Genomic DNA, 16,595 nt, shown 5'->3' with positions numbered 1-16,595 from the left:
AATCTGATTCAAGCTACCAAAAAAATGCAAAGTAACTCTAAAATTATATCTGTAATTCAGTAATCTTAAACCTAAAAAAAAATCTTTTGGACTATTTACATTTATGAGATATATAGTTTAAGTAAATTTCATTAGAAAATTGTTAGAAGATTTTTTTTTTTAATTATGGACTCCTTTTCAAGTGGGGATCCTATTCCAATGTTGATGCTTTAGTATTTAAACTAGCAAGACATTAAACAATAGCAGATGAATAAATAATATGAACTCTGAAAAGATCTTGCTTTTGCCTTTTTGTTGTTTTTTCTTTTAAAAAAATATACAGGCACTGCATGTCTTTCAAGAATTAATGAAGCTTGTACTTTCAGGTTTAAAGATAGCAGGCTTACCAGTTTTTAAATGAAATATTGAGTGCTACAATGATTTAATGGTTTTAAACCATAGATGTCATTGTGGTCTGAGAGTGTCACAGACAACTTGAGGGAAAAAATGGGGCACAGAGAATTCACTTTGTCAGTAATTACAATCAAGAGTCCTAAAATGTGGCTCAGGCTGCTCATTACTTCTTCCTTCTGCATCAAGACCCTTATTTACATTTCAGATTACATTTTTTATGAAACAGTAAGATCTATCAGAGCTGAGAGGACTGAAATAATGAGGGGAAAACATTTTAATAAAACGTGTTGGGTCTGCATTACTTCCGTGTCAGAAAGAAAGGCTTCTTCTGTAGTGATGGATCATTTATTCTGCTTCTAAAACAAGAAGCAAAAAGATGAAACTGATGAACTTTTACTGCCCATTTGTCTTTAGCAGACAATTAAGACAGAGAAGATCAAAATGGATTATCATACCACACAGACAACTGGCCCAACAGTAATACATCTCCAGGACCACAGATTTGTAACTCTCTTTTATCCCTCCCCTTTCTTCTTACTTCTTTTTCCACTCTAAAGGCAGTGCTAGCTTTGTGGCTCAAGGAGAGCCAAAAGGCTGGTCATCATTATTCAGTCACAGATGTCAATCTAACCTCCCTTTTTTCTCAGTTTCTAAAGCAGTGAGCCACAATAATTTGTGACAGATTCTTTTACTGTAAGGTACAAAGAACACACAGAATAAAACATCTAGCAGCAGCAAGCTTCTCTGATCAAGTGTGCTAGTACATGGGAAATACACTATATGTTAAAACAAGCACTGGTAGTTTAGGTGAATGAGGAGAAAAACTGGAGGGGAATTGTGTGTGTGCATGTGTATGGGTAAAAAGTCTATACTCTGTTTGATTTATCTCAAATGTTCCTTGATTACATCACAAATGTTTTAATACTTGAAATCTTGTCTAGGTTAAGCACACATTTAGCATTTAATGTCTATATGTAACAGAAATATTTCTAAGAATTCCTTTATAATAGTATACCAAGATGAAAGATAATGGTTTAATTCAACATACTCTAAGAAGAAAAAACATAAAATTAGAACCCAAAGGATAAAAAGGAAAATAAAGAATATGCAGGTCTCATTTCCTTTGCCAGCAGCCACAACTTTCAAATAAATTTCTAGGAATTTGGAAATAACTTCTCCTAAAACAAGGTAAATCTCTCATTCATCAATTCTTGGGTTATATATATGGAGAAGGGAAAACCTCATGTGTCAAGCTTGAAGAGATGCTTAAGAAGGCAGTGAAGTGCACATTTGCATAATCTTACATCTAGTCAGTATCATTCTCCAAATTTCAAAACAACGTCACTGATCTAAACAAAAAATAAAATATCAAGATCCTATGAAAACTTTTTAAATTGCTAAAGTGATTGTTATTTGGGGGTTCCTACTATAATACTAATTTTTCTAACTTTAATATAAGAGATGCTTAAAGACCATTTATTAACCAGTAAAGAGAACTAAGTTCATAATATAACATCTAGTCAGCAAATTGCACTCCATATGCAATAACTAAATTAATTATAGTCTTTATTTCTCTACACATACACATATGTATGTATAGTGCATGTATATATACACATATACAACCTATACTCCCTATAAACATATATGTACAAGGAAGAAACACAAAGATAAACATCCAATCATCACAATGATTATCTGAATAATGAAATTACAAATGACATATTTTATTTGTTTTTACTTTATATTGACTAAATTTTTTAATTAACTTATTATCCAGGCCATTTTAAAAAGTTATACTAAAGAAATCAATAAAAAAAAATTCAGATAAGGTAAAGAAGCCATGTTTAAAGTATGGTATTTTAAGGTTTCTTCTGCAAAATCTTCTCTCACTGGATAATTAAAATGATACAACAAAACGTTTTTATTTACCTAGTCATAAGGCTTCAGAAGAATGATTTTTTTTAAGAGCTATGGCCTCAAGTCTATTCTAAAAATTAAGATATTTTTCTACCATTTAGACATTGTTTAAAGGAAAATAATTCATTCATTTAAAAGGTACTATAATCCTTGGGTTATATAGTTTAAATTCAAAGAGCTCAATCTCATAGCAACTTAAGGCAAGACAAAAAATTAACTTTCCTCATGGAAGTGGAACCAAGAGATAAAGTGGGAAGATTTTAATATTTTTTAAAATTCTATTTAAAAGTCTTGAGATCAGGAACAAAGCAAACCATATCAGTTCTCTTGGGTTCATGTACAATAAAATCTCATTACAAAGCATCTCATTATACTGATTATCCAGTTGTATTCCTGGTCACATTATGTCTCCTGTATTCATAAAGATGTATCAGATGCCTTGTTCTCTGTACAGCAGGCTACACTGCAAAGGTGTTACCACTGTACCAGATATTTCTATTCCATTGTACTTGTACTCAAAGTCTTTTTTTTTAATTGACAAAATTAAAAGAACATACTCAGAAACATGTTTTATTGTGTACATTATACCACAGATGAAAGGTTTTATAAAAGCTGTTTATTTAGTTTTAATTAAGGATGGTTTTATTTCCAAATTGCTTTTAAAAGCCTACCAAATTGCATATCTGAATTAAAAATGTAAGGTGCCAGAAAAAGGTACAAAACATCTTTAATATTTCTCAAGATAGAGACTGGAATCCCAAATGCATAACCTGGATATAATTATAAAGAGTAGAGAAACATCAGAACTTCAGCACTATTTTGTGAGTAAAATAGTTCCCTTTACTCTACTCTATGCTTGCAGAAAGCAGGATACCGAAGATAGCAGGACCAAATGCCCAATCTTAACTTTCGCCATCATTATCAGAACCACTCTCACCTTACAGACCACTCCAGCATATGTACTGTCTCCTTCATGTACTACCAAAACATATAGTTTCATAGTATTTTTCAAATTCCAGGAAATTACCAAACTCACTTCTCCTCCTCCCTTTTTTTTTTTTCTTGGTTACCCTGTTTTTTCTGCTTAAGAATCATTTAAAGAAAAAAGTTTATAGGCAAGCCAAAGAGGATTTCCTAATGAATTGCAGACAGTAACATACTTCAAAGTAAAAAGTAAAATCTGTGGAAATTGCCTTCCTCACTTTCTGTGCATTTTCCTCCCAAAAGTAACACCCCAAATCTAGCACCAACATTCTCCATTCTTCTTCAACATGTTTTACTTTTGTCTTTGGTTCCTGATTACTGCTTCTCTTGCCTTCTGAAAATTCATTTATCTCTTTCAGTAAAAAGAACAGTAATAATATGTTGAACAACTCTGAAATAAATTTTGTCATGTAAAAAATTAATTACGCATTCCGAACCTGGTCACTGTAGTCCTCCGGGAATTGCCTCTGCACCTCAGGATCTGTAAATAATTGACAGATAATATTAATTGGCTTTGGATTAGTGAGCAAGCAGAGGATCACACATTAATATTTGATCAGAAGATGATAGCAGCCCTGGCAGGGGATCCAAGGGGGGCAGCTGAGGCTGCTATGTTGATGAGCACAAGGAAGGACTCGGCAAGGCACTCCCATTACCCTCCTCCAGAAATATAAAAAAGAAAAATTTTAAAGACCTGATGCTACTGTTAACTTTAGACTATTAACTAATGCAAAAATCTTGCCAGTTGCAAATTGCCATCAATATATTTTTCCAGAGAAAATTAGTCTTAAACCTGCTTTGACTTTTTTTTCTTTCATCAGAAGCCTCCCTCCTCTGTATAGTTACAGATGTGGGCTTGATAAACCTCCTTAAACAACTGGTTCAGATTTGGAGTAGGGGGAGTGAAAGACAAATTTTTTCAGAGAATGAATGAAAAATTCATTGCTTTTAAAAATAAAATAGCCTCCTCAAAATGCTTATGAATTCTTTTGAAAATACAGGCAAACCTAGATGAAGTTTTCTTCAAAACAGAACCAAACAGTATACTGATAACTTGTCAGTGTAAATAAATTATCATGACATATGAAATAATGTTCTGTCTAGATCAAGTTGAACAATACGAAAAAAAAAAAAAGAAATAATGCTCTGACTGACATAATTAGACTTGCTTGGAAACTATGTATAAAAATATACATAGTTTAATGACCACCTATTTAAAATGGAATTACTAAAGGTGTCACTTGATTCTTAAATCATAATTCCAAGATAATCCAATTCCATTGTCTGTTAGTCAATAGAGAAGTGTACTAATTAAAAGCTATTAGCATCCCATTTGCTATCGATTAGGAAAACATTCAATCTTTTCTAATAAAAAGATGTGGTTCCTCAGAGACACATTAAAGAGAGTGATCAGAATAATATCTGTCTGGGAAATCATGTATCGATGCAGAGGGCTTATGGAAAAGCAATATTTGGGGTCTCCCCTCTAAGAGTGACACAATATACACTACTCACTTTTGATACCTATCTTTAAAATATACTAAAATACCAATCTGCATCTCTGTGAAAGTAAATCTATGTTAAAGTTAAAGCTCTCTAAACGATAATATAAAAAATGCAGATAACTCTTCTTCAGTGAAAAATCAGGAGAGAAAACTAAGGGAGTACTCACATACTACATTTAAATCCCAGAAATGTTTTCAAGTCATTAAAGTCAATGGGAAGTGAATAAAGTTTTTAAAATGAAAAAATAAATAAATAAATAAAATCAATGGGGCGGCGGACTTGGGCCAGTGGTTAGGGTATTTGTCTACCACATGGGAGGCCCATGGTTCAAACCCCAGGTCTCCTTGACCTGTGTGGAGCTGGCCCATGCGCAGGACTGATGCACGCAAGGAGTGCCGTGCCACGCAGGGGTGTCCCCCCACGTAGGGGAGCACCATGCGCAAGGAGCGTGCCCATAAGGAGAGCCGCCCAGCGCAAAAAGAAAGTGCAGCCTGCCCAGGAATGGTGCCACACACACGGAGAACTGACACAAAAAGAAGACGCAACAAAAAGAAACACAGATTACCATGCCGCTGACAACAACAGAGGCGGACAAAGAAGATACAGCAAATAGACAGAGAACAGACAACCAGGGTTGGGGGGGTGCAAATAAATAAATAAATCTTTTTTGAATAAATAAATAAATGTTATTTTTTAAAACCCAAGACTCTAATAACAAAAGTATTAAAATTCAAAAGGTCCTGACAAAAGCACAGCTTCTCAAAAAAAGGTGAAACTATCTGCAGACTATTTTGGCTCTTGCAGTATCTTTTGATTAGCTTAAAACCTGGGGATCAATTTCTTTTTTTACCCTCATCTTCAGCCACTGAGAAGGAACCAATGGCACGTCCTGACCATGACCAACAGAATCCTGGACCAATGTCCCATGCAGTACTGTGCAGAGCTGCCCTAGCAGGCTAGATAAAGTAGCTAATGCTCGTCTCTAGTTTATGGGGCTGAAATCACATGAGAACCCCGCCCTCTTGAGACAGGAGGCCAGAGGAGGCTAACAGTGTTGCATGAAAAACACTAGACCTATAGAGAAGCACTAGCCAGCATGAGGCAAAGCAAGAGCCTGCTACCCACCAAAACTCTAAAAGTGAGCTATAGAAGGCTAAAAGAAAGGGACAGAGGCTTACTTCCTAAAACATACACAAACAAGTTCAAATTTAGTCCAGAGACTAGGGGGAGGGGGGATGCAGCTCTAAGCCACTAAGAGATACTGTAAAACAAGTTGGGAAAGTCATGAAATAAGGTCTTATTCTTTTTCTTCCAACTGTCATGTGATTATTACTTACTCTTCAACCACCAAACTTCATACAGAAGCAACCCACATATAAATCTTCAGTATCATATCCTCTTTCTTGCAGAAGCTTGCATTTCTTGGGAATACCAAAATACAGATGGAAATAAAGGGAAATAAAACCAAAGACTATATTTCTATGACTATTTTGTGAAGGGATGAACATCAGAAACCAAAATTTGTATTCTTCAATTAAAAAAATAAAAATTCTCGTTTATAACTGGGAGAAGAAAGGTTTTTAAAATGTCAGTATGTCTTTAACCAAACATATTAACAAGAAACTTGTCATTTTCAACATGTATTTTAGTCATAGTTGCAACATAATAGAATCAAAAAAAGAGAAGGAAACATGGATGAAAAGAAAAATCAAACTATTGTCAACACACTGAAGACAAAGATGACCATCAAATGCCAAGATGAATGCCATTCAAACCGTAATATTGTAAACACTGCCTCAATGGTGGGCAACTTAAGAAATACCATCAGCTAAACTCCTTCAATATTCTAAGGCCATCTCTAAAATGAGATTCCAGATTTTAAAAAACACATGCATATATTATTATTTACTAGGACCCAAACATAAAACTTTTTATTTCCTTTCTTGGCTTCCCAGGTTCACAAAAAGCAAATTGCATGGGTTCTTAACACTCTCTAAAACAATATTAAAAAAAAAAAATTCAATGCATTTTAAAACCAAAGTCCAACCTATAAAAGTTCACCATGGAGCCTAGAGTGATTACAACTGAAAATGGGAGGATTGCATCCAGCATCCAGGTGGAATCTGAGCCTCCTCTTGACATAAAGGTGCAATGGACACAACCAATCCAGTGTCCACATAGAAGAGGTGGCATTGGATTGGGAAAAGTGGACATAATGGACAAAGGGTATGGGGAAAGGCAGGAAGAGATGAGAGGTGGAGGCGTCTTCGGGACATGGAGCTGCCCTGGATGGTGCTTCAGAGGTAATCACCGGACATTGTAAATCCTCACAGGGCCTACATGATGGAATAGAGGAGAGTATGGGCCATGATGTGAACCAATGTATATGAGGTGCAGAGGTGCCCAAAGATGTACTTACCAAATCCAATGGATGTGTCATGATGATGGGAACGAGTGTTGTTGGGGGGGGGGAGAGGGGGGGTGGGGGGGTGGGGTTGAATGGGACCTCACATATATATTTTTAATGTAATATTATTACAAAGTCAATAAAAAATAAAAAAATTTAAAATAAAATAAAATAAAATAAAAGTTCCATCCAATTAGCTCAGAGATCCAGCCTTATAGTTAATAAATCTATGAAAGCCAGTTTGTAAAACTTAACACAAAACCCAAAAATAATTTGCATAGATTTTCTTAAAATGCCTATCTTCAGTAGGCTGAAATCCCCTTTTTTTACACTGAGTTGATCATAATGCCATGTCACCAAAAAAATCGACATTGGAAATATCTGAGTTAAAAAGGTCCAAATACAATCTGCTTTTCTCAAGCAACACAACACCCGTCTTACTAACAGGTTCAGCATGGCACATGTACGAAACCTAGCACCCTGCAGTTAAGCAAACCGCCTTTAAATTTTCTGTCTGGCAGCAGTCCACTTGCGTGTCTGTATGTTTTTACAAGTACTCTATGTATTTCATTGCGTCAGCTGCATTTCTTTGAGTTTTAAATGGTCTGGGAACATTTCATGAAATGTTCTATATCTTTATATGGAAAATAACATACACTGGAAAACTGTGCATCGGTCTAATATTTATGTATCTATTTATTTATCCACCACCAATGTAATAATTGCTAATGTTTCAAACACCTTCTAACATTTATGCTCTTACCACCAAATGCAGCGTCACCAAAGAGCTAACTTGCAACACAAAAATTTGTAGGATGAGAGTACAACATGGAAGAAAATAACAATTTGCTTAGGCTAAATGCTTGGCAAAAAGAATAGAATTTTCGGCATATATTAAGCTTTTTCCATAAGATTCTTCCCTCTGACAGAAAATTAAGAACATAATATGGTTCTATATGGCACATTCTGCTTCCTTATTCTTCTCTCTCAGCAATTTTCTCCTGATATAAGTAATAGATTCTTATAAACTTAAAAATCAATTGCATCATCTCCCAAAAAAACTCTTTTCAAAGAAAAGTATTCTATTTAAAATATGTTGCCAACAAGTCTAATAGAGTTCATACATCTTTTAACTAGATAGGCCTAGAAGAGGCAGGTGGCACTCAAACAAGGCTTCACATCATGTCAATGCGGTGGGTGCACCGTGGCCATCAAGAGGTTGTACAGACACAGATGTGTGTGCACCACTTCCACTGGAGGCCACAGTAAGCTTTTCTATATTTAAAAAAGTCATTTCATTCCACAATCTCATTGATGTACAGACTATGTGCTTTAAAAAAAGACTTACGTCTCCCTGGTTAAAAAAAAAAAAAAAAAATTGAGAATAAGAACAAACCTGTCTTTAAAAAAAATTTTTTTAAAGAGCAAAGCAAATTTTCTTCAATCTCAATAATCCATGTTTTCTAGTCTCCTACTATAACATACTTTTAAATCTTAAAGATATACCATATTTGCCACAGTATGTTTAATTAATAGAATAAGAGTTTGAGCAAGACTTAGTGGAAAGGTGCTGTAAATTATTTTACACAGACTCCCAAAACCCTGAGTTCTGCCTTAGGGTTAAAGTTCCTAGAAAATGTGGTAGACAGATCTTTTACAATAAAAATGCAAAATAATTCATAAAAGTACTATGGTTATGTAAGAGGGCTCATTTGTAGATCAGTAACTAGTATGTGTACACATACACACACGTATGTACACAGACCACAAGAAATTATTTTCCATCATGACTCCATTTGAAAGGGCAAGGCATGACATGTTTTTAATTGATTATTGAAAAATACAATGATTTTACTTTGGATGAAAGGTATAAGATACTAAACAAATGTTACTATCTTCTGTAATTGGAGTTCATTTAGGAAACTTAAGATAAACTGCAAATGTAACATCTAACATAGGAATCTACACTGCTTTCACTTTTAACGTGCTAGATAATAAGACTCTTAAAACCTACAAAATTTATCCAGTCATTATCTCTGGGATATTTCGATCAATAAGAGACACATTAAAAGCTTGTAATTACAAAAACCTGCCCTTTTAAAAGTGAGACTTTAAAATTAGCTATGAATGAAATCATCTCGTTCAATTTCATGAAGTTTAAGGTATTATCTTCCTCTCCCCACAACCATAAATGTTAATCTAAGCAGTAACCAGATTTAATTTTCCAGATGAGAAGATGGGAATATGATGGAAATGGGATAAAAGTCTACAACACTGCTCTTTCACTAATGGTATTTTCAAATTGTATACACTAAAAATGTAGACTCCCAAAAAACAGACTGAGAAGTTGTGCATTTTGAGGACAAACTCAAATCTTTCCCAAAAAATACTCAGAAATAAACTTTCTTTTAACTCTCAAAAAGAAAATAATTTTTCATACAATGCAGAATTAAAGTTTCTTGATAATAAGATTATAAACTGGACTGGACTAAACTAATAAAAAGCTTTAACAACCGATTACAGCTACAGAAATTCAGCTTCATTTATGTGATGTTATAAAATAGCTGAATTATTTACTTTAGCATTTTAATTAAATACAATATTCTAGTATATTATTTCATTTATGATAAATACTTAAAGTCTAATTACTAAAAATAATATATAATATTTTGAAAGGAATGTTTCAAAACGTTTTGCACAGTAAAAAGCCACTAACACATTTTCCTTTTCCTTGACAATGAATCAAAATGGTTTATGTTGTCTTTCCTTTTTAAAATTATTTGAATTTTAAAATTACCAATTCCCCCCAAAAAATTACTGATTCCAAGATGCAGATTTTACCCTAAAATTAAAAAGGAATCGAATTCACTAATTAAAAAAAAAAAAATTCAATGTACTTTAAGTAAACATTCATTTCCACGTACAAATGAAATTTATTACTTAAAAAAAAAATCTATTCCAGGTATTAATTTTTTGCTCTAAAGCATGAAGATTGTAAAAGACATAAAAACTTTGAGTCATCACCGATTTTAAACCATGGTTCTATTCTAGCCTTTTCCCCTGAAGCCTGGCATAAAATATATTCATATATTATTTCACAGCAGCCAGCCTGACAACATTGGTACAATTCACCATCTACACCTATAATAAAACCACAAACAGCATTATTCAGGAAAGGAGAGCCAACCCACCTCAGTATGGCAAGCAATGGAACCATTCACGTACCAGATTCCTTCTCAAACTAACATATTCTGCCTTTCAGACATATTCCACTCTGATGTGACTATTTATGCATAAACAGCAGACACTGACCTATTGTTTTCAGTTGTTGGAATTACTAAAGTAGCACAGTTACCAATTAAGTGAATCAACAAGTACTAAATGCATCAGCTGCTCTACAAATAATGAGCCCATTGACATTATGCAGTAAAATCTAGGGAGTTTCATCTTTCTTTCTAGAGAATGCTGATTGATTTTGACTAGCAAATGCCACTATTTACTGATAATTTTTTGTTTTTCATAACTAACTTCATCTACAAAAGTAATATAAATCTGATTCTTGCTCAAATTTACACTACATAAACCCAAAAAGCAAACCTAAATGAAATTCCAGAGGGAACTGCACAATGGAAAAGAGAAGCTATGCTGGACAGGAAAAAAAAAAAGATAAAAGAATATGCTTACTTATATTTATGTTCTTCCCTATGGAAAATCTTAGTTTTTGGTGTTCATTACTATGGTGTTAAAAGAGTTTCTAAAAGTAATTCCAAGTTTGTAGTCATTCCTAAAGTCTATCAAATTGATAGATAACATATATAGATGAAAGTTTTCTTGACTTTTTATAAAGTGGTTTCAATCTTAGGCTTCCATTTAATTTGTCTATGAGTTAGGATTCAATTTTATTGCAATTTTTCCAATGAGTAACATAAGTATCACATTTTTATTCCAAAATGTATAATTACTTTAGAGTTTACCCAAATGACAGTTGTGGCCTTTATGTATTACAAATGTGACATCCCTGCGTATGTTCTTCATAAATAGACATATCACCTTTGTCAAATTTGGTGAAAAGAGATAATTTATTATTTATACAAATACAATTTTTATTGAGTACCTACTATGTAACAGACACAGTGATAGGCTTTTGATATAAAACTTCTCATTTACTCTCCATGACAAAACTATGATATTGAGACTATCAAATCAATTTCATCACAATTAAAGAATGCAATAGGTTATATGTCCAAAGTTAGGAAATTAGTATTCATCACAGTACAAATATGCGGTCACCCCTCGGGCTGAAGTGTGGTTTGCTGGCCTGGCGGGGGAGCAACCACGGCAGGCCAAACCGCTGCCCCCATAATAGGGTGGTTGGTCGGGCCCACCGCCACCCCTGAAGGAAGCTCGGCATGGGCGCAGAGTGCCCTCGGGTCTCCCCTTCTCGGCAGCCATGCTTCCACGGCCGCCCCTCCTCCCGGATGGCGCCACACGATGCCTTGTGGGGCGGCACCCTTCTTCTTCTTTCTCCCTGCGCAGGCGCAGGGCGGAAAAATCCAGTCTGCCCTTTTCCCTTCCCCCAACAGCAGCAACAGCCAGGCGTGGACAGAAAAATCCAGTCTGCCCTTTTTCCCTCCCTCCGACAGCAGCAACAGCCAGGCGTGGGCGGGAAACTCAAGTCTGCCCTCCACCCCAGCAACAGCAGCCACCAATCCCTAAACCCTGCCCCTTCCCCCAGCAACAGCGACAGCCAATCCCTAACCGCCACCCCTCCCCCATCCAGTACTGCCCACTGACCTTTCGCCAGCAACCAATCAGAACAGGGCGTGGCTTCGACCAATCAGCCTTCCCCAGCCCCTATAAAACTGTTGCCTCTCCCTCAATAAAGTGGACTTGCGTGTTTACCTTGTCTCCGCAGTAGTTCTTCTGCCGTGCGCTCTCCAGTCCTGAGAGCCCCCGACAAGGGCCTGGCCTCCCTTGTCCCCAGTTCGTCGCCTGCTTCTCCAGGCGACCCCTTCATCGCCTGCTTCTCCGGGCTTTGCCGGGCGACCCCGTCAGCCGAACCATGCAACCCCTTGTGAGACCGATCCCTCGTCTGCTGCCGGACCGACCCCTCGTCCCAAGTGGGACCGACCCCTCATCCCAAGCGGGACCGACCCCTCGTCCAGAGCTGGACCGACCCCTCGTCCACAGCCAGACCCCACCTCTACCGACCGAGCAAGCCGCTGCACAAATACTCTGATTTGATTGGCCCCATTGATAAATAAGTCATAGTCCTTGCCCTCAAGGAGTTTACAGTCTGACCCTAAAGAAGAATGCAGAGAATTAAACGAGCTATTACCATAGGGCTTGATAAATGCTATACTAGAGATGAGCACAGGGACATCTAGCCTAGTCCTGGCACATAAAGAAGGTTTCCAGGCAGAAGTGGCAAAATCAGGTGTAGGGCCCAAGACTAGAGGAAGGTTCATTCCATGATACCACACACCCCCTTCTGGATTTGGCCCAATGGATAGGGTGTCTGCCTACCACAGGGGAGGTCCAAGGTTCAAATCCAGGGCCTCCTGACCCGTGTGATGAGCTGGCCCACGTGCAAGGAGTGTGCCCCATAAGGAAAGCCGCCCAGTGCGAAAAAAGTGCAGCCTGCTCAGGAATGGCATCGCACACACACGGAGAGCTGACGCAGCAAGATAACACAACAAAATGAGACACAGCTTCCCAGTGCCGCTGACAAGAATACAAGCAGACACAGAATACACAGCGAATGGGCTCTGAGCAGACAAATGGGAAGGGAGGGGTGGGGAAGGAGAGAGAAATAAATTTAAAATAAAATAAAAAATAAAAATAAAAAAATATATACAGTTCAGTGAGTAGGTATTTTTTGAGGCAAGGCCCCATGTTTTATTTAGCTTTGTCTTATCAAATGTTTTGCCTGTTACAAATACCCAACAAATCTAGGGCATAACACAATAAACAGAATAGAATAAAACAAACTCATTAAGTACCTCTCCAAGTGGATAAAAGGCCAATCTCTAAACACCCAACTGAAAACAAGCCTTTGAATGCTACAGGCTTCCTAAAACTCACATTAGCATGTAGCAGCATGCAATAAATATTAGCTGTTGTTATATTATTAACCCCACTGGAGAAATAAGCAAACACTATAAATTAAATGGCTACAGACAGGCATATAGATGTGCCTCAAATTGGAAATATATGTGTTCCTGAAATAAACTTTTATAAATCCAACTAAAATTTTCCCATTTGCCTTCTACTATTTACTCAGAGATATTATAACTTCATCAGAAACTGATTTTCTCTATATTGTCAGTGGTTCCAAAATCCTTAAGCTACAGTTTATTTGCCTCCTGGCATCTGTTTGCTAATGATCTGTAAACATCAAATGCACTAGGGATTCTCCCAGATTCACTGAAACCCTGAAGTGAATATTTGTATAAACTGAAACCCTTCCTGCTAATTCCTCTGCTTTCTAAGTTGGTATACTGGGTTTCAGAAACAGAGTTCCACTAAATATTTTTGCAGTAATAATAATAATACCCTCATAGCTATCACTTACTGAAGCCTAGGTGGTCCATATATTGCCACAGGTGTTTAATATATTATCTTATTTAACCATAACAACCCTCTCAAGTTAAATAGATGTATTCCTATTTTATAAATAAGAAAAATGAGGCTCCTTAAGAACAAACTCAGGGTTAAGAAGCAGAGCTGGGATTCAGGCTGGATCCATCAGATACCAAAGAATTCAATACTGTATTTTCTTTTGGTTTTATTTATTTACACCTTCCAGTCTTCTAGACATTATTGTGACTTAACAATAAGAATACATCTGGACAAATAACTAAAACAAATTGTCATGAAACAAGCCTTAGCAGATTATGAATGAGAGCTTTCCAAATTTCTCTATTTCAATTACTTTGCCAAGTTAGGGATATAAATAAAATAACTCCAAAGTAACTAGCACTCAAATAGTAAACATAATATTGAAAATACAAACTCATATTGAAAACTTAAATAGTTTTGAAGGCTAGAGGTTATCTTGTATCATCTATGAAAAATCCATTGTTAAACAGTAACTAAGAACATACAGAAAATGTTTTCCTACCTAAGAAAATATTTCCTAGTACCTCTAAACCTTTACACAGAAAACCCTAATGCTAATGTCAAACTAGCATACACTGCATAGATAAAGCTGAAAGCCCTGCAAGTAAAACATACTATGCTTGTCAACCAGAAGACATCTTATACCAAAATCCTGCCTCTCTCTCTCCTGTGGAAATAAGCCATGGCCACCTAGCCCTTCCCTTCAGAGAAAAAGTGTCTACACATCCTATGCCACTCTTACCATGTTTCAAGATCTTAAAGTTATAAAACTGTCACAACAGACTAAAATTCTTAAATCTGGGTATTAAGACCAACTCCTTCCAAATCTAGGCAGCTGTTCAAATTCACTTTCCGACAAAACTTAATATGATCTGCTCGTTTTTCTCCTCTTCCCACTATCAGAATCAGACCCTTTCAAAACAGGCCAATTCATAAATGAGGTCAATTGTATATTCCTATATGAATTAATCACACTAGCATTTTTAAAAATTAAAAGGACAAGAAACCATTTTCTCCAACAAGTTCTAAATGAAGCTGGCAAAGGAACAGTGAAACTGGCACGCTCATTTGCCTTCCTACCCAACTCAAGAAACTCTTTACTTGCTTTATGGAGCTCATGATCAGTCAATTGCAAAATCCTTACAACAGTCAAATGCTGGCTTTCTCTGCAGCCCTCTCAAGTGGTGGATGCTTCCTCTTGACACCCTTTCTCTCACTTACCTGGAAGCAGGTAGGTGGCCTATGTTACTCATTGGCACTTTCAGACCAATTCCCCTCCTTAATCTCCAAAATCTCAGATTTTATCCTCAGGTCACCAAACTATACCCCCACTAACTTGGCTCCACTGTAGTCACCTATTAATCCCAGGGTTACCCCTTATTCTTGAAACTTGCAGATTCTTGTGCACTGCCACTCACTAAAAACACTACTCCTACCAAGTGGAAGATGACCCTTCCAAAGCCCTGAACTCTCGATTCCTTGCCCTCCTCCTCACCAATGGTCTTGTCCTCTACCCAACCTAAGCTACTCATTCCTACAGTCATACCTTAAACTCTTCCATTGCCCATAACTACAACCCCCCTCCATAATCCCAATTTCAAGCATCCCAGTCTCCAATCATAGTCGACCACCTCTCTTTCTAGTCCACTCCCTGAACTACTCCAACTCCAAACATTCTACAATCCTACAGGGACATACGCTCTACAGTCTTTTCACTGTCCATTTTCCTCAGGTCTACACTATCTTCCTTACCCAGCTTAAATTCTATTGTTAATAACAATTCCTTTACATACATCCTCAACCCCTGTATGCCTCTATTACTTTGCCATCCTCACTTGGCAAAGCTACAATCCTTATTAAATCAAACTACCCATTGCACCCCTGCAGGTAACTGTGGCTGAAGAAAAACATAAAACTTTGCTGATCAGTCTCATTTTCCATTCATGACTATTAACTTAAGTGAATCTTCAGCGAACTCAGAAATTTGACCACATTTTCCTTAATTCATTCACTCTTTCACTTCCTCGGTGACTACTTCATAATTTCTCCTCTCCCCTCAAACTTTCAATCTCCTCTACCTTGAATCACCATGAATTGCCTTATTTGCCACTATATTGAGAAAACTGAAGCAATCAGAAGAGAATTCCCACATGTCCCTTGTCACCACTCTTTACCCATCTATCTTCTCTGACCTCATAGACTCTGCCTTCCTCCTGTTACTATAAAGAACTGTCCATTCCCCACTCATGAAATAGGATCCCCTCCTGTCTTGCTGACTCAGAGATTACTCCACCAATTCTCCCATTTTATTAATTTTATCTCTCTACTGAATCTTTCCCATCAGCACACAAAAGCATGCATTTATTTTTGCAAAATTTTTTTAAAAGTTCAAGCCTACCCCCTGACAAGCTACCACCCCTTTTCTCTCCTCTTTATAGTAAATACTTCAAAATTTCCTCTCTTCCCAGTTTCTCTCAAACCTATGGCACGCAAGCTTGTACCCCCCACCACACCTCTGGCATTACTCTTGTACCAAGCGGCCACACTAATGACCTTCTTACAGCTAACATCAATTCTCACACTAACACCAGTCCTCATCTTACTTAGCCTATCCACAGGATTTAGACACCCTTGATTGCTTCTTCCTCCCTGAAACATTTTTTTTTTAAAGATTTATTTATTTCTCTCCCCTTCTCCCCCACACCCTGGTTGTCTGTTCTCTGTGTCTATTTGCTGCGTCTTCTTTGTCCGCTTCTGTTGTTGT

At 36.7% G+C, this 16,595-nt stretch overlaps 1 protein-coding gene across 5 annotated transcripts in view; it reads right to left on the bottom strand.

Moving 5' to 3' along the window:
• Positions 1-16,595, bottom strand: part of DENND1A (DENN domain containing 1A) — a 615,092-nt gene that overhangs the window by 437,216 nt on the left and 161,281 nt on the right. For all 5 annotated transcript variants that reach the window (XM_058302406.2, XM_058302408.2, XM_058302405.2 and 2 more), the window contains exon 3: positions 3,735-3,778. In XM_058302406.2, coding sequence (XP_058158389.1) covers positions 3,735-3,778 — 44 coding nt within the window. The remainder of the gene's footprint in view (positions 1-3,734; positions 3,779-16,595) is intronic.

This window comes from Dasypus novemcinctus, chromosome 8 (genome assembly GCF_030445035.2).
Source record: "Dasypus novemcinctus isolate mDasNov1 chromosome 8, mDasNov1.1.hap2, whole genome shotgun sequence".
In the NCBI taxonomy this organism is placed as follows: Eukaryota; Metazoa; Chordata; class Mammalia; order Cingulata; family Dasypodidae; genus Dasypus; species Dasypus novemcinctus.
The sequence above is the reverse complement of the archived record's forward strand: the minus strand, read 5'-3'. Positions and strand labels throughout refer to the sequence as shown.